The following is a 23,395-nucleotide window of genomic DNA, read 5'->3' as shown; positions in this document are numbered from 1 at the left end:
TGGGAAAGATGCAACTCAGAATATTCCGTGAACTAGATAATCCACCGCACCCGTGACCACAGTTCCTTCTCCCCAGCTGCTACCCAGCCTCCAAGAACCTCTCAGCATAAGGAGCCTGGACAAATTCAGTCCCACCCATTCATGCCCCATCTCTTACCTTGCTGGAACCTGGGGGGACCAGGAGGGACTTCCTGGTTTGGATCCACGGGGGGCTCTGGGGTCAGGGTGTCAAACTGCTCCCTGCTGATCATATTCACCTTCTTGAAGTTCTCCACCTCTTGCTGCATTGGAGGAGGAAGATGGTGAAGAAACCACTCACCCCAGCACAACCATGGCTCTGCTTGAGTGACAGCCACAACACTGGGCCCCAGAGGGCACCTGCTGCACAGGGGCAGGAAGGGGAGATGCAGCAGACAGAACACTGGGCACTGCACAGGCCATGTCTGAGCCACTGATGCTGCCAAGCTTTCAGGGATCCCACAACAAGGCAGCTTCACTAACCAGCACCTGCTGCTTTCAGGCTTTTACCAGCCAAGTCAGAGCCAGTGCAGTAAAGCTCAAGATGAGCTCGCTGACCCATTCTTGGCCAGGACCCTCTGGCCACCATCTTGTGTCCCTACAGCCCTGCTCCCCACATCCTCACGGCCATGCTGGCAGCAGGGCACAAGGCTCCCACAGATCTGAAGGACCCACACCCCAACACACAGTGTCCCTGCCACCCCAGAGAGCAGCACTGCTTCAGCAGTGGTATCAAACTTGGAAGCACTGAGCCCAGCTGGGAGCTCCAATAAGTCACCCCACCTCACAGCCACGATTTCTGTCACTGAATGAGTCTAGGCAAGTGCCCAGAAGTCAGAGTCACCAAGTTAGGACCCAAAAATGTTTCAAAACAGCAGATGGGCTTTCTATAAAAAGCCCATGTCTATGGAAACTGACCCCAAAACAGAGAAGAGCACAGGCCAAGTGCAGCCCAGTCACCTATGACTCCATCCCCAACACACGCAGTCACCAACAGACTGTACCACAAAGCACAGGGCACTAAGGGCAGTGCAGAGACACCCAGTTCCCCTCACAGATCTGGCAATGCCAGCCTGGCAGGCAGCAGAACAATGGGCTCCACGTTCCAGGTCACCTCACTCCTGGCACTTTGTTTACCTGGCTGCAGCCTCATGTCTGGTTACAGCACTGTGTTTATCCCTGGTGTGGCCAAACATGATGCTGGGCAGCCAAGAATCCCGAACACTGCAGGAGGACTAACCCCAGCTTAGCTCTACCCCACGAGCAGGCTGTAACCCCCTGCACTGCCCTTTCCACCCCAGCCCAGCAGCCACTGCTGCACACGAGGCTCCCCACAGCCCACACGGATCCCTCCCGTCCTCGGGTTGGCCGCTCTCACCTTGATCTGCGAATACTCCGGCTCAAATTGCTCTGTCCACAGGTCCTGCTCATAGTAGTAGAGCCCATCGTTGATCACCTTGGCCAGCTCAGAGCTCATTTTGGCCCTGGAGGTGTGGTTGCCAGTCCGGTCCCCGCCGGGATGGCGGCGCAGGTACGGGGGGGTCTGCGTCACGATCAGGATCTTGTTCACGTCGCGGTCGTCGATCTCGTAATCAGAGTCCTCGTCCGACCAGTCGGTGAAGGTGTTCTTGCGGCCGTCCATCTGCTCCATCTCCTCATCGAAGAGGAAGTCGAGCTCCTCAGGTTCATCTTGGTCCTTCTGTTTCTGCTGCTGCGGTGTCTTTGACTCCTCTGGCTTCTGCAGGTGGGGGGGGGCAAGGGTGACACAGGGTAAAGACCACGCAGGGACATAAGACCCAACTCTTGCCCCTTGTTTCTTTACCCCAGCCTGTGTGGGGAGAATCCTTCATTTACACCATGAAGGAGCAGCTCCAAAGGGGCTGAGATGGAAACAGAGGAGACTGGAACACCGCTCCCAACAAACCCTACTGCCTGCCCCACGTATGATCCAAGTCACCCCCATCACTGGGAGACTCCAAGTCCTACAGCTCCTACATCACCTACCTTGGGCCTGGCTGGGGAAGGTCGGGGTCTCTTCTTCACTTCAATCCATGTCTCTGAATCCAGGTCTGGCAGACTTGTGGACAGGCCCTTGGGCATTGTCTTCAGGTTACTGACCTCCTCTGTTTTGGTGGGGACTGGGCTGGCAGGACGTGGGGAGCCTGGAGCGGACTCTGGAGCCAACAAGAGCCACAAACTGCTTCAGAGGGAGGGAGGGAACCCAGGGGGTGCAGTTGCAAATTACCCAACCATTCTGGCAGCACGGCACAGCCTGCAGGACTAACTGGCACGCAGTGGCCAAAGTTTACCAGCACAGAGCCCACAAGTGCTAGAGTGGGAATCTCCAGTTAGGGCATGATGCTGGGATGGCCACAGAGCTTTGCAGGTGACAGCTCCACAGACACACAAAGCCCTAAAGAAAGTGCTCTGCTGCTCTCTGGGAAACCTTCCTGAGAGTCTGGAGCCAGATCTTCTCCTGTCAAAACTCTTAGGACAGCACCAAGATCCTCCACGCTGGCTCTCAGGCCCAGCCCTGGGCTCCTGCCAGCCCCCATGGGATGGGGTGACAAGAGCATGGGAAGCCCATGAAAGACAAAAAGACCCTTCTGCAGCACTTGGCTGATAGTTCCACACCTGCTGCCCAATTTGTGCCCAGTATCTCCTCAACCAGTAAAGGAAGGCTGCATTCACAAATGTCCTCTGCTCTGCCCAGCAGCTGTAAACTATTTCCAGGCAAGCCACGAGACTTTCAGCAGGACTGACTCTCTCTGAATCCCTTCAGCCCTAACGGAGGACAAGCCACACTCAGCCTCTCACATTACCCCATGCCTGGAGGCAGCAGCATTCTGGGGGTCCAAGGACAGAGACCACACCAGCTCCCACCACCAGGCAGAAAGCCAATGGCAGAGCCCTGCTCTGAGAACACTCCTGACTCTCAGGGTCTCAGCCATGCTGCAGTCCCAGCACTGCCTCCCACACCTCCCTCCACATTCTCCCCGTGCTCACCAGTCTCTTTCTGGAAGCTCTGCCGGGGCACAAACTCGGGGCAATTGATGAACTGTGAGAAGTCTGTCTGTGTGTAGTCCGCCATAGGAGGGCCAGGCAGAGCCCATTTTTCTGGCTGCTCTTTTCTCCTGATCTTCTCATCCACAATTTCCACCACCTTGCTGTCCTTCAGAGCCTAGAACCAAGCAGTACTCAGTTAACTCAGGGCCTTGCTTTGGCCTACTGAGGGGGTCAACCCAAGCCATTCCTCCCTGGGAGGACTAACAGGAGGCAGAAGCAAGTCAAGGACAAGGGAAGGCACCACTTGCACCTCACCCACAGTGACAGGCATTACACAGGGGTGGTGAGAAGCAGAACCAGGAGGAAAGGTCACCTCTCCTTGCCCTCACCTTGATGATGAGGCTGATGTCAGTGGTCAGTGCCTGCACCCGGTGGAAGCTGGCGATCAGCGTGATGGGCAGGAAGCCGTCCGAGTCCATCTTGCGGCGCAGGAAGAAGTCTCGCTCCAGGTTGTCCACACTGAAGTAATATTCTCTGCATGGACAACGTGTCTGTGAGAGGAAGCCCCAAACCACCATCCTCTGGGCAGCTCCAAGGAAATAACCCCCACACACACTGAGGGGAGCCCAGATGTGGCTGGTGCTGGAAGCAAAGCACAGCCAATACCTCAGCTCTAACCCTCCCCCTGGGATTGGCTGCACAGTCCCCATCACCCAGCAAGGACAGGAGGTGATGCTCACATCTGCCTCTTGATGTAGTCCTTGAGCAGCTCCTGGTCCACACTGTAGAGCTCAGCACTGCTGATGTTGTCGAAGTAGTAGGTGATGTTGCTGGCGTACTTCTGGGTGCGGGAGCCGTCCGAGCCCTCGAATTTCCGGTATCCGTACTGGTAGTCAAAGTGCCCTGGGGGACGCCAGAAGGGTCAGCACAGAGCCCCTGGGATCTGCCAAACAGGCTGCACTGCCAGATGTGGCAGGACTCCTGCACAAGGATTTCCCTCTTCCTGAGGACTCCCTGGAAGCCTGCAGTGGAGCACCCACATCCTGCACCCTCCTATTCTCTGCCTCTGCCACAGAGGAGGCCAGGAACCCTCTTACCCAAGGGCAACTGGGCAGCCCAGCTGACATATAAAGGCTCTACACTAAAGCTGCATCAGTGTTAGCACAGACACTGCCCAGTCAAATGCCAGGGTGGATGCTCTTCATCACCCAAACGGTAACTCCTGCTTGGCTCTCAAACGGCATAAAGCCTTCACAGACTATCAACATGCTTCAAAACTCCTGCTCAGAGCGGTACTGCAAGGGGCAGAAAACATGAAAAAAAGCTTGGCCCTGAGTAGCAGGAAGACATCTGCTTTTATAAAAATAGTAGTCAGACTTATTTCTTTGTTAACAACAGCTCAACTTACCGGCTGGAATGACCTGCCACACTATCTCCCTGTATCCCTGGAGCGCTCTGCCCTCCCCAGCCCAGTTTAGATCCCCAGGTCTCTCAGGCACACAGACAGAGCTCTGCACGCTGTGTCACTCTGCCTGCACTCACAGGAGCACACACACACACAATGATCACCTCCTCTGCCACGGCCACGGCCCCTGCCCCGGCCACGGCCGCGGCCCCGGAAGGTTCCTCGCACGGCGCCTCCCTCGCTCTTCACGCTGGAGGTCTCGTCGTGGTCCTGCCAGCTGCGCTCGTGCTTGTTGTCGGGGTGCCAGCCTGCAGCACACGGGAAAGGACAGGCAGGAGGGCTGTTAGGGCATGACAGCACCTCCCTGGAGCAAGGCTGCCGCACCCAGAGCCCTCTGAATGCAGGGAAGTTGCCCCCTGGGCACCAGGGCTTGCTCTGCCCCACGGCCAGGCCAGGAGCAGTCCCCAGCCCGAGCCCCCACCTTTGAGCTCGCTGCGGTTGTTGGAGGGGTGCCTGTGCTGCTCGTTTTGCCGGTTGTTCCGAGAAGCCGTTTTGTCCCTAGGCACCTCTGACTTCATGTCTATCTGCAGAGGGACCCACTTGTGTTTGTTGCCTGCAAAAGGACAGGGCTTGGCTGTGACACAGGTTCAGAGTGCGTCTGCTTCCTCCCCCGCAGCCCCCTCTTGCCACGCAGCCTCCACACATGGAGGAGAGAAAGCAGCAGGGCCTTCTGGACAGACCCTGTCCTCTGACATCCCTCCAGGCCTCACTGAAAGCAGAAAAGCTCCGACCAAGACTCTGAGATATGGAGGGACACGAGTCAGAACTTGCCTGTAGCAACTGTCACAGCACTTGTCCTTCCTCTGCCCGTTTCTGCCTGCCCAGGCTCAGGCCAGACTGAGCCCACGTGTCAACCACAGCTGATACAACCCACAGTGCAGGGCTGTCCTGTGCCACCATGGAGCACATGGAAATGCAGGCTCCTGGCCTGACCCTACTTGGGCCCTGCTCCACCTGCTCCCACCAAAACGACACCTGAAGCCTGCAAACACCTTTTCTCACAGCTGTCCCTGCACTGGGATCATGTCCTGCAGCAACACTCCCAGGGAAGGCAGAGGATGCTTCCACCTGCCTGTGGGTTGGGAAGGGGGAGACATGCTGAGCCTGGGGGACTGTCCCCACCAGCTCCTGCCTTACCTTTCTTCTTCTGGGCTGACTTCTGGTTGTCATCATCACCATTCTTCTCCTCCCCAGACTCATCCGATTTGGTTTTCAGGCTCTCTTTGCCATCACTCCCATCCCCCTTCTCCTGCTCTTTCATGTCTTTCTTGACAGGCAGCTTCCGAAGGGGCGGCGCTTTGTGCGGCTGCTGGGGACACACCAGTGCAGGAAAGAAGTGAGAGGTGGGAGGAGCTGGAGGCAGACCCCAGCTGTCCCAGCAGGAGCAGGAACGGGAAGACTTTGCCCTAGGCTGGGTGCACCCCTGCTCTGTACCTCCCAGAGCTGTCCTGCTCCTAGGGAAGGGCTCATGGCTGAGCAGGGCAAGGGCTCATTGAGACACCAAGATGGGCGGACAGAGAGACCTCGTGCTCATAGATGGGTTTGTCCTGTAAGGGACCAGACTGCCTCAGTGGCAAAAGGGTGAGCGAGCACCTTGCCCTGACAGACAGCCAGGAGCTAGCAGAGCAGCATCCAAAAACAGAAAGGTTTCAGTGACACCCACGTCCTCAGCAGGGAGGAAGGGCCGAGCTCCTTCAGCACACCAAACCTTTCTCGTGCATTTTCAGCTCCTCCTGTGGAACTCCTGACTCTGGCCCAGTCCGTTTCTGCACAGAGCAGCCCAGAGGAGAGCCGGTCTGGGAGCTGACCTACCTGCTTCAGCCAGCCCAGGGTTGAGACTGGGCCCCAGGTTCCCAGAATAGCACTAGGGAGGGAGTCTGCCACACGGGCAGCCCTAAAAGGAAATTCCCTGCACACTATTCCTGGTTGCCTCTGCACTGACACTCAGCACCCCAAATGACCTTGCTCAGCCAGTGTTTCCAGAGGGATAGGGAGGTCTGCAAGGGCCTTCTCCTGCTCATCACAATGGTTCTGTGTTCTCACCTGGACGCTCTTGTGGGCTATTTCTCCAGGTGTTGGCCAATTTGTGGCATCACCGAAGTCACCAACCTTGAACCAAAGAGAAAGGTCCCGTTAGCGCACAAAGCCACAGTTGTTCCCTGCAACAGGGAAGAATGCTTTCCACCCACCACTGGCCCACAAACAGCTGTCCCCAGGAGGCTGGAGGGGGACACCCACACTGCACATACAGCCCCCTCTCCTCACCAAAGCAGGAACCCTGAACTAATTCCAAATGGCTGAGGACAGGTTTGTCCATCGGACACTGTAACGAGGCTGCCACCACTCCTGCAAGCTCCCAGCCTCTCACCAAGTATTCTGTCCCAGCAGCAGCATTTGGCACCAAGTTGCCCAGGGTAATTCACTCAGTCACATGCAACACCCCTTGGACAGGGAAAGCACTCAGCTCACAGCATTCTAAATCTACCTGAAGCAACTACATCCCACTGAAGAAGCTCTTCCACCTAGTGGCAGTCACAGCCAGGCACAGCCCCAGTGAAGTGCCCAACTACAACCACCACGTGCTGCCAACAAAGCCAGGCTGGTCTCAGAGTGGGTGAGAAAATTCAAGCAGGTGAAGGGAACTCCCTCATTCCAGTCAGCTCATGGCCACATGGGGGAACATCAACTACTCTGCTGAATAAATGAACTGCTCACTCCCAAAATTTCTATCTCTTTCAGGTTTCAGAGGACCTGCAGGACACAGGAAAGAAGTCAAACAGCTGCCCAGGCACCAAATGAATCAGGGCTGGGCACTGAGTTTATCTGGGCACAGAAATTCCTCCTTGCCCTTGTGGGATTGTTATTTCTGAATTAATTTGGAGTCAAATTAATTTTTTAATCCTCAGGAGATCACATTTTTACAAGCAGGTGCCATGCTCCTCTGCCCAGGAGGTAAGTTTCCTGGGAAAACCAATTCCAGTGCAGGGCTATGCCTGTTTCACAGAGATGAGCACCTTCCATCCCCAGGGCCCTCCTCTCTCCAAAATGGAATAGAGAAGGAAAGTCCTATCAAGCTGCAGATACATTTCCACTGGCTGCTAGGACCCAACACCAGCAGCCCCTGTCCCAACTGTGCCCCAGAAGAAACTGTCTCTCCACCACCACTGATTTCCTGGAACAAATTGCCGGTTCCTCCAGAGGAGTCGCTTTGTCTGACATCCATTCCCCTGGCTCTCTGTGTGCCAGGGAGAAACAGACTGCACAGGGAAAGACAGAGCTGCACACACACCACTGTCACCACCCTGCCTGCAAAGCTGGGCACAGGCTGAGCCCACAAGGAATTTGGGGTGTCCTCGCAATGGGGTGAGAGGTTTTCCACAACCAGGACTCCTCCAAGTGCCTTCCTGTTAAAGGGGAGGTGAGAAGATCTCCCCTGACCTAGCTGGGCAGAAAACCAGTCAGAGCAGCATGCAAGACCCCTAAAATGCTGAAGAGGAGATTGAGAGCAAGGCCAACCCATCAGCCTCTCTACAACCAAGCTCATGAAGGGAGAGCTCTGACCTCCAGACCCTCAAGAGGCTCATGCAACACTGATAACTGCACCAGAAACTGGGGCCCAGTGAGAGGAGAGCAGGCACAGCCTTACCTTGCTTCCTTTCCTCTGTCTTGGGTTGGCAGCCCTCACCACTTTCGCTGGAGTTGTAAGTTCTGCAAGAGAAGGACAACAAAAGTGTTAAAACACAGCTGAGGGGTGTGGGTGGGAGTGTTGGCTCTGGAGAGAAGTGGGTAGGAAGCAAAGCAGCTCCCCCTTCAGCAAAGGGGGGCTAAGAGGAAAAGGTAAACAGGCTTAAGTCTCAGAACTGCCCCATTAAGATCAGAAAACTCCTGACCAATCCAGGTGGCCCCGAGATGGACTTTTAACCCCATGCTGCTGCAGGAAGGCATTCCCTGCCTTAGCTCTGCCCTCCCCTCTTGCCCTTGCCAGCCAGGGAGGAGGAGGGGGCAAAGGAGCTCAGCTCATGCTGCAAAGCACCCACAGAACAACAAAACAAACATGCCCTTGAGAAGCCAAGAGCCATCACAGCACCGTGAGGCTGGAGCTCCCCAGGGAGCAGAGCAGGGCTCTGACACAGGGATGCAAAAGTCTGTGGTTGCTGAATCCTGAAGTCAGGCATCCCAGCAGGGACAGCAAGTTCAAGAGAGGAAATGTACAGAGAGAATGAGCCAGAAAAATCAAGTGCCTAAATCCCGCTACAGCCAAAAGCATTTAGGCACTGAAGCACCTCTGGGGTGTTTTAACACATCAGAGTGAGACTGTTGGGGTTCACACCACCACAGACCTCAGAGCAAGTCAAGTCAACCTCACCAAGGCCCATCTTGGCTCCAGCTCACACACCACCCCCTTACAAGCAGAAAGAGGAATTCAACTTGCTTTGTCCCTCAGGTCTGGCTGCAAGGTCTCTGATCAGGCTCACACAGGGCACGCAGAGTGCAAGCAACAGGGCAGCACAACTCTGCCCAACACAAACCAGCCCCGCGAGAACCAGGGATGAGGGTCTCCTCCAGGACACTGGCGCTCCACAGCGGGGGAGAGCCTGAAGGGCAGCCCCTGCCAGGTGCCAGGATCCTGCAGGGAGGATTTCTGCTGACTCACTGGCTTTGTTTAGAAGAAAAGCAGCCCTGACTGGGGTAGGGTGAGGGTGGGAGGATCAGCACAAGCTATCTGGGGATGCCCCGGGAAACACCCTGAGTAGCCTACTCAGCTCTGCTGAAAGCTGCCTTTGATCTCCTTCAAAAGGCTGGACAACTTTGCCTGGACGATCAAAACCGGTCCCCTTCTGAGCCTTGAAACCAGTGATTCATCCTGGCCTTGCTCAGAGCTGGAGGCTTTGAAGTGTCAATAAGGAAGAGTCAGACATGGCAGGACAGACCCATGTGCATTCCCCTTCCCCAGTTCCTTTCTTTATGGCTCCTGCACGGGGATTTCAACTCCAGAAGAGTCCAAGCTCTCAGCTGGGTCCCTGAATCTTCCCCTTTCCCCCTAGGACCTCCCCAATCCACCTGCAGTGCCTCCCTTCAGGAGCAGCAGCAGTCCCACGTGTCTTTCATTTATTCCACGTGCACTTCATTGAGATTCCTGGCTCCACGGCACAAAGCTTGCCACGAGGCTTTTAAACTTCCTTGCTAGTGTAGGAAGAGCCAGCGCTTTCAAAACAGCCCCCAAAATCCTCTACTCAACACCCACAGATGCCACCAACTAAATATAGCTTCAAAAGGCACCGGGAGCTACAGCACAAACCCACAGCCAGCCCAGCTTTCCACAGACACAGAGGACTCCTTCCTGCTCCAAGGGCACTGACAGGACTGGCACAGCCTGATCCGGCTCTCATTTCTGGGGCTGGGGGGCAGCAGGGATTCCTCCCTCCCTGCGAGGATCCCATCCAGGTCCCTGCTCCCACCACGGCACAGCCCCAGCGCTCACAGCCACGGCATCCAGCCCTTTCCTCCAGCTGCTTCACCTCAGGAGCCCTCACGGCCATAGATGTTCTTGTGCTTTTTTTTGGGAAGGAGTCAAAGAGAGGGGCCTCACAAGCAGCAGTGGAAGAGGACAAAGGGGCACAGGCTGCAGGGGCAGGTGCCGCAGACTCCATCATCTCTGCGGGGGAGGGAGGAGATTGTTTGAAACAAGTTCTGCTGCTTTCCTTATCTGCAAGATATGAACAGGGATCCCTTATCTCGATGAGGTGCTGAGAAGACTAATTAGCATTTGCAGAGCACTGCGGAAGACAAAACACAAAGCAAAGGGCTGCAGCCCGGCAGGGAGGGAGGGAGGGAAGCTGCTCTGGGCTGGGGCTGTGGGCATGTGCAGCATGGATGGAGCCAAGATCCAGCAATTCAAGGTGGAGACCAAAGCAGGAGACGGAGAGGGTGTGACTGTGCTAGTGGACACATGGCCAGACACAGCATCTGCTGAGCCAAGACCACGGCAAGCAGAAGCCATGCATGCCTGGCACCCTCCGGGGCACAGCAACATAACCAAGGGCACCAGCAAAACATCTTGTGGTTCTCAGCTGAAAAGACCCCCTGCAGGAAAACCTCACTGCATCAGCCTGGGAAGTGCAGAGCAAGTGAATGCTCTCACCCCACGCAGGAGCTCAGCACAAGCAGCAAAGGACACTGGATACTGCCTTGTTCACAGCCGAGCCTTTAAAAGCTGCTGACAGATGTCTCAGACCTCTGGGCGTCTCACAACCCTACTTTTCCATCTGTCTGGTGGCAGTCGGCAATTTCAGCTACAGGAGCAGTGCCTGACCACCTCGTGAAGAACAGGGCCTCTGTGTGAGGGGACAGACAAAACAGCTGCAGCAGGAGCCAGGGCTTTAGTGGCGTGAGGCTGGCACGGGGACAGCGGGCAGGGAAGCAAGGAGCAGCTTTGCCCGAGGCCACAGAGCAGATGCTGGCACAGCCAAGAACAGAAAAGCAGGTCTCAAGTTTAGATCTGCTGCCTGCAGCCAGAACCTGATCATTTGCCCAGCCATGGGGTTGCCCAGCCATGAGGAGATTATCCCTTAGCAACCAAGGGGACGAGGCTCAGGTGGGAGCCCCCACAGCAGCTCCAGTCACAGCCAAACCCTTCCCGTGGCTGAAGAGCACTCACTGGCATTGGACACTCACCCCCAATGCACCTGACAAACACCAAGGGCAAGGCTCTGCAGACACCTCACGCTTTCCTGCAGCCCACACTTGGCTGGGGCACAGAGCCCTGGGGAGGAAGGCTCACAGGGGCATCCAGGTGAGCAAAGGACTCTTATCTGGAAGACGAGCCCTTGCACAAGGACCAGACAGCAGATCCACAGCTAAATGTCCCTCCACCCGAACAGGGATATATAACATAGGACCACTGAGCTCAGCCAAGGAGATGAATCTACTACCTTATCTGGGAAAATGAAACCAAACACCCAGCAACTGGTTTGCTGCCTTTCCTTGCATCCAATGGAATGTATAATGGAATTTTAGAGAAGGTAAATGAAGAGAGGGAATAAATCTGCAGTGCTGGGCAGAGGCCATGCATTACTGGAGAGATACCTGTACCTACAGCAAGAATGCTGTAATGCCTGCTCCAGGTGCACCACTCATGTGCAATGCAGACAAGGGCCCTGAGAACCCCAGCAGCAGCTGGGACAGCCTCAGAGGGCAGCTCAGGCTCCCAGCAGGAATGCAGAGCCCTCAGCTCTGGCCAACTGTCCCTGACAGAGCACGCCCTCCTTACCCAGCAGCCAGGTCGACAGAAAGGAGCCATCCTGCTCCACAGCCTGGCACCTACAAGAAACTGCTGATAAAGGTGGTTCCAAGCCAAGAGCCCGGACTTTGTGCTGAAGTGGCTGAGGCAGGGGCGCATGCTCCGTGATGCGGGTCCTGATGGGGCTGCAAGAGCCAAACCAGTATCCCCAGTTTCCCTGGCAGGAGCTCGAGGGTGCAGTGTGGGACAGACAGCCACGTGCCCAGAGCTCCACCAGGATCCACTTCACTCCCTCCTTCCCACACTCCACAGAACACTCCTGGCACATGTGAAGACTGTAAGTCACAACCAACACAACAGGACACCCGCTCTGGCACTGAGGTTTTTAGGTGAGAAAGAGCAAGTGCAGCTTGGGCAAGGGTGAGCTGAGAAAAACGTTTAAAAATGTTTCTGTGTTTTCTGTGTGGGATTAGCAATTTTCCCAGGAGATAGACAGCTCCTTCAGAACCATTTCTTGAGGGCAGGAGAGACCCTCCTGGGTACTGACACACAGGAAAGATGTGGGGATACAGCACCAATCTGCAAAGAAATTCCCATAAGACAGACCCAGGAGGCAATCAGCCACAGCCAGGACTCCACTGTGGCCCCTTCCGGGCCTAAAGGATGACCCAGGGAGCCAACAGAACAACTTCAAAGGTGCATCCCCACCCTCCCAATACAGGAAACTCAGGGCACCAACCCTGTCCTTGCTCCAGGCCTCAAGCAATGTCTCTCCCAGGGTGGCCTGATCAGCCCAGCAGCAGGGCCATGACATGGATTCAGAGACTCTCCTGTGGCCCTCATCACTGTCCAGGCACTCAGTGCAGGACTTGGAGTCTGAGCCTCCCCAGCCCATCAGAGGACACAGCTGGTGAGCTTCATGTCCACCAACAGAGACATCGGCAGGACCAGTCCTGCAGGCCAGATGTGACCCACAAGCCAACAGCAGTCCCCACTCCCACCAGCAGCCTGCCTTTTGCACACAGTGCCAAAACTCTTTTCGAGTCCATCCCAAAGAGGACCCCCTGAAGTTACAGCAGGGCAGCCTTGGGGGATTGGCAAACACTTTATGCCCCTTTTGTGAGTGTTGCACCCGTTTCTGCATCAGCAAGAGACTGTGATGGGCAACATACCCTTGCTATAAAGGGGCTGGGAAGCACCAGCAGACGGAGGGGACATCAGCCTCTCCAGGGAGCCATCTGGTAGCACCTCTGCATGCAGAGAGGTGCAGATACTCCCAGAGATCAACCAGCAGATCCACCTCTGCCCTGCCTCCCAAGGAGCTGCTCCCAGCACAGCCTCAGCAGTGTGCCAGAGCTGAGATGGGAAACACTTGTGGCTGCAGCTCCACACACAAGCGGAAAAGCCTGGGATTTATAGCACTGACTGCTTGGCACGCTCACATTTTGCTGAAGGCATCACAAAGCCAGAAAGGTTCAGGACAGGCTCAGCCCACAGACTGCACCTCCTCTAGGTCTGCAATGTTTTACAGCTCTACCTCCCACCAAATCACAGTTGCAGCCGGAGGTGCGTGCATGCACGGAGGGGGAAACAAGAGAGCACTGGATGGAGTTCTCCAACAGCTTTCAATGAGATGTTATCACAAGGACATCTTCCAGCACAGACAGGTTGGTGTCTCCACAGCAGGGGCTCCCAACTGCTCCTGGGGACTGCAGAGAACCACAGTCAGCCCCATCACTTGCAGCACGTGGTTTCACAGCACCCTGTGAGCAGCACTTGGCCTTGCTTACAAAGGTAAGAGGAATATCTGCAACATCTCAGCAGGATCAGAAGTTTCCTATACATGCAAGAAAAACTGCAGAAGAATGGCCAAGGTCAGGACCAAGCAGAAGACTGGATCCTTAAGGTGGACGGCTGAGCAGGATTCAGGCTTGTAAAGCACTGGGAAGCCTGCTCAGCTGGAGCAGAAGATAAGCTGCAGGTGCCACGGCTCAAAGCCTTCCAAGCAATTTTCCACAGTTCCTCAGCAGAAGCTCCACCGTACAAGCCCTACTGTAACAGCAAAGGAAGCAAGGAGCTGCCTACACCTCTCTGCAATGTAAGCTCTGCAACTGCTGCAAAGATCACTCGCTAAAAATAACTTCAAAAAGGGCATCTGACAGCTCCACAGAGAGCATGAGAACACTCCCACCTGGGTGTCCTAGGCAGCTCCAGGAGTTCAGGAGTTTGCCCTGACAAGTGCAGGGAGGGAGGCTGGGGTACAGGCAGGTAGAGCCAGGACAGCACTGTCACAGGCTAAGTGTGGGCATTTGAGTTATAATCCCAGCTCTCCAAGCCCTCACATCCCCTCAGCTCATAGTCCTGAAAGCCCCGGAACAGGAGGAGCAGCTCAAGACATGTGCAGAGCCCATCTCTGCTGACAGCACAAATCCTCACAGAGAGCAGGGGCTTCAGTCAGACCACAGCCCTCCTCAGGGAGCTGAGGGACAGCAATGCTCCTTTAAACACACAAAGCTCTACAGACATGCATTATCTGCGGGGTCTGACATTTATTTCCAGAGCAATTCAGGAGCAGTAAGGGTCTGGACTTACCAAAAACGCATGAACATCTTCACTGCACCTCTCACTCCTGAGCCAGGAATGCTTCAACCTGTGACCAAGCTACACTGCAGGAGGAGCGGGTTAGGAAACGCCGACAGGCATTTCTAACAGTAACAGTGTCAGTGAGGGCACCCTGGATTCCTCCTGGCACAGACAGCTACTATTAAAGGTAGCAAATGAACTCCCTCTTAAGGGCGAGTGACATCTTTCCACCGCCTTTTCATGCAAACCGCTTCCCTGAAGAGGATTTCTAGGAAACTCCTGACACACAATCCATGCTCACAGCCCCGCACACGATCCCTGAGATTCCAGGGACACACAGAATGAGACGGCACAAGAACCACCTCCCACCCAGTTTTCTACAAAAAAAAAATTAATCCTAAACTAAGAATTCTCTCCAGGGGAAGCCAACGGTTCCCAGAAACCAAGACGCATCACACAGGGGACACAGCCAAGGTCACCCAGCTGACCACACTTCAGAAACTGTCAAAATGAGGAAGCTGGGCTGGTTCAGGCCCCTGCAGCTGCTGAGGCACCCTGTTCTCCCCGAGCAGCTCTGCAGCAGAGGCCACTCCAGCACCAGTGCCTGACCCAGTGCGCGCGGTGCAGACATCGCCAGCGGGCAGAGCATGTCACCAGCAACTCCTCTGCCAGCATGGAAGGCAGAAAAGCCTTCGAGGACACCTGTGAACACTCCACCAGGTGAAATGGTTCAGGGCGAGGGGCTGGAAAAGCCGGCAGCGCTCCAGGGAAAACACTCCAGGGAAAACGCCGCGTCAGTCTGGGACCCTGAGAAAAGGCACGAGCTGATCCAGCTGCTGCTCCGGGCACAAGGCACAGCAAGGACACCCCGGCACTGGGACAGGAGGGCACCTGAGGCAAGGCTGAAGGGGCCCAGGGTATACAAGTGAGCCAAATCGGGGAGGAGATGGAGGGGCAGGCCCTCCTCCAAGCCAGCTCAGAGACCAGCTGAGAGTTCATGACCTAAAACCTAAAATCAGTGGTGGGGGAGAGGGAACAGGAACTATAGGACAGGAAGGGCAGACACCAGGCAAGACTCACAACTCCTTATAAAACAGTAAAAAAACGAACCCAGTCCACTCACCTTTGGGGACAACTGATTTGCAAATTAAAAGGAGGAGTCCACCCTCCAGGAGGGATCAGGAGCAGTTTTCCTCTGCTCCCTGCTGCTGCACCGTTCTGCCAGGCTCTAATGAAAAGCTAGTTAACAGTTAATTATTACCCATTCAGACACTCGATCTCCTACTCTGACTCTGACTGCCGGCTGGGAGGGATAAGACAGTCACGTGATGCAAAAATCCCGACCTTATGAAAGCACGGGCAACTATATTTAGTCGGAAAAACGATGACCTAGCGAGCCTGCTCCTCCCTGGCCCCCCCTCCGAGGAGCCGACCTGCCACCTCCCAAGATCCTACCTCCATGGCACCCGGGAAGACCCTCATCCAGCAGGAGTTGTGATACTTAAAACAAGGCCAGCTGGCACAGGAGCAAGCCCTGTGTGCACGTCGAGGCTGTCCCGGGTGGAGGGGCCAGACCAGCACACAGCCCGGGCTGGGGGACCCTCCCTCCCCATCCTCAGTGCTCTGCAGCAGGTCACCTTGTCAGCAGCAAAAGCTGATAAGAACCAAGAGCAACAAACAAGGGGCCTAGCCCAAGGTCCTGGACCTTATCTTGAAAGCAGGAGGCACACTGGGAACCTGACCAGTGTGACCAGCACAGGAGATGAATCCAGCTCCAGCTGCTGGCTTCTCCATGCCCAGGGCTGGCGATGCCCAGAGCTGGTGACAGGAGTTTGCCCTCCTGAATCAGTCTACCCGTCTCTCCTCGGGGCGGCTGGGCGACCAACACAGACACGGGCGTGCTGGGAACTGAACGGGAGCCAAGGCAGCACCACCTGCTGCGGAGACGGCCCGAGAAAAAAGGTGCAACGACAAAACCCAAGAGCATCACCTCCTCCTTCTGCAGAAGAACAACAAAAAGCCTGAGGACCAGACATCATTAATCTCTTGACATCAGCAGAAGGGTGCTCTCTGCCTGGATCCCGCTGCGGCAGACGAGACAGCGCAGCCGGCGGCGGCCCTGGCACGAGCGAGAGGAGGTCACAGCACCGCTGCCGAACCCGTGCCGACACCATCCCTTTAATGGCCCTCAGCCTCTTCTGCAGCTGCATCTGGGGACTTGGAAGCTGACAAAACCCTTCCTGGGAAGCATCTGGTACATCTCACTGTAAATATTTAACAACGAAGAGACAGGATTCGAGAGCCAAGCGCCTGCAGAGAGACCCTCCAGCTCCAAGCGTTCACACTATCTAGGAGGAGACTGTGCAGCGCCTACTGTGCCAGTGGAGGGGGAGAGGGGTCATACAAGGCAAAAGTGCAAACTCTGCACAAAATATGCCTCTGGAAAACCTGTCACCTCAAAGAACAGAATGGGTTTCCAGAAAGGAGACTGTGATGTAATTCAAGTAACATCAACCCCAGTTCCCCCCGCTGTGATTCCTGGATCGTCCTGGCTACTTCTGCAGAGGCATCCCTGCAGGACCAGGGTGTCCCCTGAGCAGTGGCCATTTGCTAAGTGACCACTTAACCTCTCCCTCAGTCTGCACAGCTGCAAACCTGCCTCCCTGACTGCACAGAACAAGAAGAGACCGAGCAACAGCTCAGCTTGTGAGGTCAAGGAAGACAAAGCCACCACTGTGCAGAAATCCAGGTCCATCTCCTGGGGCAGGGGAAAGTAAGAGTGATTTGGTGGTAGGAAGCAGGAGCAGCAAACTTTCCCAGGAATTTAGGGAGGTCACACCTAGGTCTCCCACTAAGCAGGGTGTCTCCATAAAATGTGCCGAAGAAATCTTACAGTCTCATAACCACCTGGGTTAAACTGAGCACAGGTATGGGGGCTTCCTCCTGTTGGTGAATCCAGAGCATTAAAACCATGACAAGGCACTCAAACATCCCTGTGATCTTTGAGAGCAAGCAGAAGGGCTTCTTTATGTGCTCCTTCAGGATTACTGCACCTCAGCTGAGCTGATTTCAGGGCAAGCTTTTCCAAGCAGAAGGTACACCATCCTCACTTACACCCCCCACCTTAAGCGAGATGCAGTGACATTCCAGGTTTTTCTAAATAACTCTGATATAGCAGCTTCCTTCCTGGGTTCACAATCCCATGAATCCTGCTGCATAAACCACTCTAATAAAGCTAATTCCACTGCTACAGGTGGCTGCCTCCCATGTCAATACAGAGCATAGAAGAGTACAAGACCCTAATCAGACTAAGTCTTCCCAAAGGAGTCAAGAATACCCAATTACAAGAGAGTGCAACACAGCAGTTTCCTAATTTAAAGATCCATCTCCCCTCCTTTTATTTCTAAAGGATTAAAAACCACTTCCTTGCAGTGGTATCATCACCCTCATCTCTTTATGGAAAACTTCACAGTGTTTAATTCAAAGAGGCATTTATAAACTCAAGGAAAATATCTCAGCCACTGCTGACAGTTGTACAAAATGATCAGGTCAGGGTGCAGCAGATGAAAAAAAGTCATCAGGAGTGGTGAAACCAAGACAGAGCATCACTTGCTGCTCTGTTGAACACCAGCGCATCCACAACTGCACCCTGCAGTCAGCTCTGGTCTCTGGAATTCAACAAGGGCACAGGGCTACTACAGCTGCTCAAAGAAAAGCAATTAAACCACCCAGAGGCAGCTCCTCGAGAGGTGAGACTAAAAAGGCTGGGATCCTCCACCACGGAGAAGAGGAGGGCTGGCTGCAGCATGTAAGAGGCCAGGAGGGCACTGGCTCAGCACACTAAGCGAGCAGGAGATCCACTTGAAGTGCAGAAGTATTCCCTTCCAGAGCAGGCAGCAAATTTCACACAGTAGCAAGTCCTGGGAGCTGAACAGCATCGGCCGCCTGGCAGAAGAATTTGGTGCTCACAGTGAAGTCGTTCACAGACATCCAGCTGCAAATGTGACCTCCCAGTCCTCCTCAGCAGAAGTGGGAATGTGAGAGTATGGCTCTCTGCCCACCAAGCCCAACCTTGCATTTCTCAAGGGTGTTTAAACCTCTCAGCTTTCTATCTGAACTCCAGATCACATGGTTTGAAATGGCTTGTTCTGAAAAGCACCCTACAGCTGCCGAATCCTGGTGGTGGGATGTGGGGGAGACTGAGGCACTGCTGTGGTGGACAGAAGGAAAGTGAGGCCTCTCTCCAACCACGGCTTTATTTGCAAACACTATCAGGTATCTGGGACGCAAACAGTGCTGCGCTTCCACCTCCACAGCGCTCGCACGTGACACGGGGATGATCCAGGCTGAGGATCCAGGCTGAGGGCAGGCCACTGCTGGCATATGTATGCTAACAAGCAGGAACATGCTCTGGGGCACACTGCAGCTACTGTGCCTACAAAATGGCTGAATTTTGGCTCAGGCACCTCACCTGTGCAATTCCCAACCCTGACACTGTGCCTCAGCATCTCCCATCACTCTGCTAAGCATTTGCTTGGGAGAAGATCAACAGACTTCTCACCCAGAGGGGAGCCAGCCGTACAGACCCACCTGACTTCACCAGACTAAGCTTAAAAAATAGACTCCTGACACATGTATGGGAGTTCTGGTGACCTGAGTAAAGTAACTAATTCAATAACCTCAGCAATGAAAAGGTGGTGAGGGAGTCAAACCCGACAGCCTCAGGAGAGCACAACAGCTCTGGTGGCAGGAGCAGTGCCACTCTGCCTTTGCCTGCTGCCTTCACACTTGACTGTGTTTTGAGATACCACAGCTTCCAGATAAGCTTAGTGCATGGGAAGAAAAAGCATGGCACCAGCTTTAAGGCTTTCCTGGAGAAAGGTGTAAGAAAGACTGCACAGTGCCTGTGCAGCTATCATTTAGAGGAATCCTGTTTAAGCTTTAACTTATCTCCTGAAAAACATACAGAATTGTAAAAAAGGCCCCAAGCTCTGTAGGCAATGTTTTCTGCAACACTGCTGACATGTAACAAACAGTTTTTGAAGCGCTATCATCTGCTGCAGACACACACACACCCCACCCTGGAGGCAGCTGTGCAAGGTCCCCAACCAGCTGGAGAACAGAGGATGGAGCAGTGCCAAGCAAAGGACATCTCTGAATTCACAGCACAGGCAGACAAAACCCAATACCAAAAGAAGACAGATCTTCAGCAAGGTGGAGAAAAGCCTCCTACAAACTCAACAGATGGGAGTAAATCTTTGCCCTTCAAAACCCTAATATTTCACTCTTACATGTTAAGAAAGCAAGAAAATCGTAAGGGACTTACAAATGCGGAATCAAAGCCTTAATCCACTGCATCTAGTTGTACACCATGGCCTTGTCAGCTGGCGAGAGCTCTGGAAACACATCCACAACTTCCATCCCTCTTTGCAGTTCATCAAGTTGAATTACAGTGCCTCCAGTGTTACACCAGACCACTCTAAACCAGTGAGTTCTTTTTACAGAAATCAGCTTTAAGACACCAGAGCCGATTCCATACTTCCAATGCCTGCTCCACCAACAGCGATTTATCCTCACACTATCCATGAACTGGTGAAATGGGATCCCAAGCAAAGCCAAAGATGGACATCAGAGGTGGACACAGTGACATGCCTGGGGTGACACAAGGACAAGGCACTGACTTCCATCCCCAGTGCCTTTGTTATGGCGCATCCCCACGTGCCACTACAGCTCTGAAACACCAGGCCCTCACTGACTGATCTTGGGATCACTGGTTAAAACACAAACCTTTCCTTCAGTCTTGGCACTTCCACCAACATCAGCCTGGATGGAGCTTCTGGCAATTTGGGAAAGGCAGGAATTGGGATCATCAATATCTGCTTCTGAAAACTACATTCCTTTTCTGATTAGAAACCTCCATTCAGAGCAACCTCCCTCTCCCAGCAAGGCTGCACACACCATTTGGGCCAGGAAGTTTTTTCTTTGCACTGATGGCAACCGTGAGTACTTTGGTTATCCTTAACAGCAATACTCAACAGCAACACACAGACTACAAGCCACAGGGAAGTCTGTGTCTTCCTAAAGTATTGCAAATTAAAATATATATCCTCAGGTTCATAGCCACATCCATCTGTATACAGGTAACATATAAACAACAACAATCTGAGTTACATTTGCATCTTGACACGTCAGCGTTTTCAATTATGTGTGATGACCAAGACCTACAAGTTCCCAAACTCTTTCACCCTGGATATCCAAATTTGCTATGCTACAAAGTATGGGAGGAAAGAACCTTCCAGCTGTTTAGTCATCACTACATGAAAGCATAAAAGATGTCACTGCTATACAGCAATGACCATATTAAGAGGTTTGTTTAGGAAGTTTTTTTGCTTCAGTTTTTGGGTGGGGTTTTTTGAGGTTTAGTTTGTGGTTTGGTTTTGGTTGTTTTTGCTGGTTTGGTTTTTTTTTTTTTTACATGAATGTCCACTGCATATTCCAAACTATACATTGCATGCACCAGTCTTTTAAATCTGGTTAGCACTGACTCTGAAGGAAGAGAAGTGAAGGGAAGGGAGAAGGAGGTTTGAAGAGCTCCATTTTTATTTAATACATACCAGACTGGCCGTCAGTTGGAAATATATCTGTAAAAGAAAAAAAAAAAAGATCAGTATTGGTTGCAGCTGGAGTGCAAATCATATTTAAAAGGTCTCCTCTCTCAATTTGTTTGCTTTAGCTAAACAGAGGAAGTATTTTCTTAGTATCTCAAGTTAAACATCAATCCAGCTTGGAACCCACCTCAATTCAACCACTTGTTTTAAGAAAGATTTTGAAGGAGTCTGTGTTTACCCAAACACGCTGCTCTCCTAAATAACCTTCTGTATTGGCTTCTAACAGACAGGAGTGTGCAATAAAAAAAGTTGTTGAGATGTACAAAGATCCACACAATGAGCTACTTGGTGGCACCCCACACTGCCCCTGAGCAGCAATATCCCATGGAAATCTACAGAGAACAACTAACAGGGAGCACGGGTGGAAGCCAAGGCAAAAGTCAAGTGAGCATTCTTCTGGTTGTCCTTGGTTTTGCAGCCATGAGGGGCATCAGCAGCTGTGCCTGGCTCTAACACAGCACCTACACCCACCACAAATGGACACCCAGGGCCCTGGCACATCACCCACCACACCCCTCCCTTCCCCAGCTCAGGAGTCTCTGTCAGCAGGCACAGGCCACTGCACAGGACAGATGGAGTCTGGGGGGTTCAGACCCCAAAACAGATTATTCCATTTCCCCAGCCCCCCAGGCTCTTTCCAGTTAGAGGAAGAGGCCCTTCTCTTGGGGGGGCTTATGTATCGCTGAGATGATGTTTACTTCAGTAGCTGGAAGGACCAGACTCTTCATTTAAGGAGCACACAGGACAGTGTGTGTGGAAAATCCCTGTTGATAAAGGCTCCCCCAGAAGATATGAAAACAGGACTTTTGAGAGCGAAATAAATAATGTATTCTTCAAGGATCCTGGAAGAAGAGGGGGAAGGAAGGCTGCCAGTAAGGCAAGGTCCTCCTGGGACAGGGGCAGGCCCCTGGCTCCTGCTTATCAGCTACCCAAAACACACATTCAGCTGGAAAGTCAGAAGAGTTGCAGCAAGGACTACCCATCAGGCAGGGCAATGCTCTCTGGCCTGGGCTTGGCTCATGCAAAAACACCCCTCTGCCAAAAAAACTTCCATTTCTCTTCCTTTGCCTTGTACCATGTTCAAAGCATTCTCAGGCAGGGATGCTTTCATCCCACGCAGGAACAGGAAGAACCAGGTGGAGCAAAAATACCCAGAAGTTAGATCAAGATTCTCTCTACCGTTATTACACGGTTATGGTCTGTGGACATTTGAAGGCATGATGTGAAGGACAGCCCAGCACATCGAGAACAGTCTCCAAACACGTCTGGATCCTTTGCAAGCTGCATGTTCTACTGCAATCCTCCATCAGCCCATGTCCCAAAAGCATTTAAACATCTGGTATGGTCACTAAGGAGTTCAGGCTTCTACATCAGCAAGCTGAAATACCCTGTACTTCATAGAATCATAAAATCGTTAAGGTTTGAAAAGACCTTTAAGATCTCAAACAAGATACAATTTATTTCCCTACTTAAGCTTCTCTGCAAAGGAACAAGGTGGTAACACTGGTATCGCACCTGTTTGGATCAGCTGTACCAGATGTTACAAAAAACCAAAAGAAATAACAACACCACGATGGTTGATAAAATAAATTCCTTTGTGCCAGCCAGGAATTTAGCAAAGCCAGGCTTTGGCAAATGTTTCCCCTGCTGTACCCTGAGGGGTGCAGTTCTCCAGTCTGCATTCCTGCTAGGCTGTCCCACCAACTCTTCATCAAACACACACCACAGCAGAACCAGCCATTCACAAGAATAGGGCCAGGCTCCAGACACCACAAATGTCACCAAATCAGGCAGCAGCTGCAGGTGACCCCTCAGCAACATCTCCCATCAGATGTGTCACCACTGCAACTCCAAACTCACATTCCCTCAAGGTCTCCTCTCAGCTCACTGCTGTATTCCCCAGTGCCCTGTCCTGCTCCAGATGGGCAGCAAGGCTCTCCTGGCTCCTCCTGAGCTCAGCCACAACTCTAAGCAGCTTTGCCACTACATTTACTAGAAAAGCAGTGACTACTCAAGTGGCTGAGGTCAGTAGAAAGCAAAGACCACTCGTGATACAGCTCACATTCACCTCAAGAGGCTTGCCAGGGCAACTCCTGTCAAGGAAGGACACTTGCATCCAGTGCTCAGCCCCCTTGTCTGGGAGAGGCTGACCTTGTCCAGCTCATCTGAGCTGAGACTGAGAACACTGGGCCTGCAGGCAACTTTTCGCAGAGCTGAGAACAAGCACAGAGCAATCAGTCTGCAGGACTTGCTTTGAAAAATGGGGCTGCTGGGAGGACACATCTGAGGCAGGGCTGGTCAGGGACTGGCAGGTACAACGACCCTTTGGGACACCTTTTTCCCCTGCAAGCACAAGTGACTTAAATTAAAAATTAGCCTGCCAATTAAGGGCAGCACCTCAGGTGCCCAAAAGAA

The 23,395-nt window shown here is 53.3% G+C and overlaps 1 protein-coding gene across 2 annotated transcripts in view; it reads right to left on the bottom strand.

Moving 5' to 3' along the window:
- The window catches only part of LARP1 (La ribonucleoprotein 1, translational regulator), a 45,544-nt gene that overhangs the window by 8,721 nt on the left and 13,428 nt on the right, over positions 1-23,395 (bottom strand). Inside the window, exons 2-13 of one of the 2 annotated variants that reach the window (XM_066197224.1) lie at positions 20,927-20,953; positions 8,136-8,197; positions 6,533-6,598; positions 5,627-5,798; positions 4,911-5,042; positions 4,594-4,737; positions 3,765-3,927; positions 3,414-3,558; positions 3,025-3,199; positions 2,023-2,192; positions 1,397-1,756; positions 158-281 (exon numbers count right to left, since the gene is read on the bottom strand). In XM_066197224.1, the coding sequence (XP_066053321.1) occupies positions 158-281; positions 1,397-1,756; positions 2,023-2,192; positions 3,025-3,199; positions 3,414-3,558; positions 3,765-3,927; positions 4,594-4,737; positions 4,911-5,042; positions 5,627-5,798; positions 6,533-6,598; positions 8,136-8,197; positions 20,927-20,953 (1,740 nt within the window). The remainder of the gene's footprint in view (positions 1-157; positions 282-1,396; positions 1,757-2,022; positions 2,193-3,024; positions 3,200-3,413; positions 3,559-3,764; positions 3,928-4,593; positions 4,738-4,910; positions 5,043-5,626; positions 5,799-6,532; positions 6,599-8,135; positions 8,198-20,926; positions 20,954-23,395) is intronic. The other variant, XM_066197225.1, reaches the window with a different exon arrangement.

The sequence above is a fragment of the Chamaea fasciata genome, unplaced genomic scaffold (genome assembly GCF_029207755.1).
Source record: "Chamaea fasciata isolate MVZ Bird 193981 ecotype frontalis unplaced genomic scaffold, bChaFas1.0.hap1 SCAF_15, whole genome shotgun sequence".
NCBI classification, from domain to species: Eukaryota; Metazoa; Chordata; class Aves; order Passeriformes; family Sylviidae; genus Chamaea; species Chamaea fasciata.
This window is presented reverse-complemented; position numbering and strand designations above follow the sequence as displayed.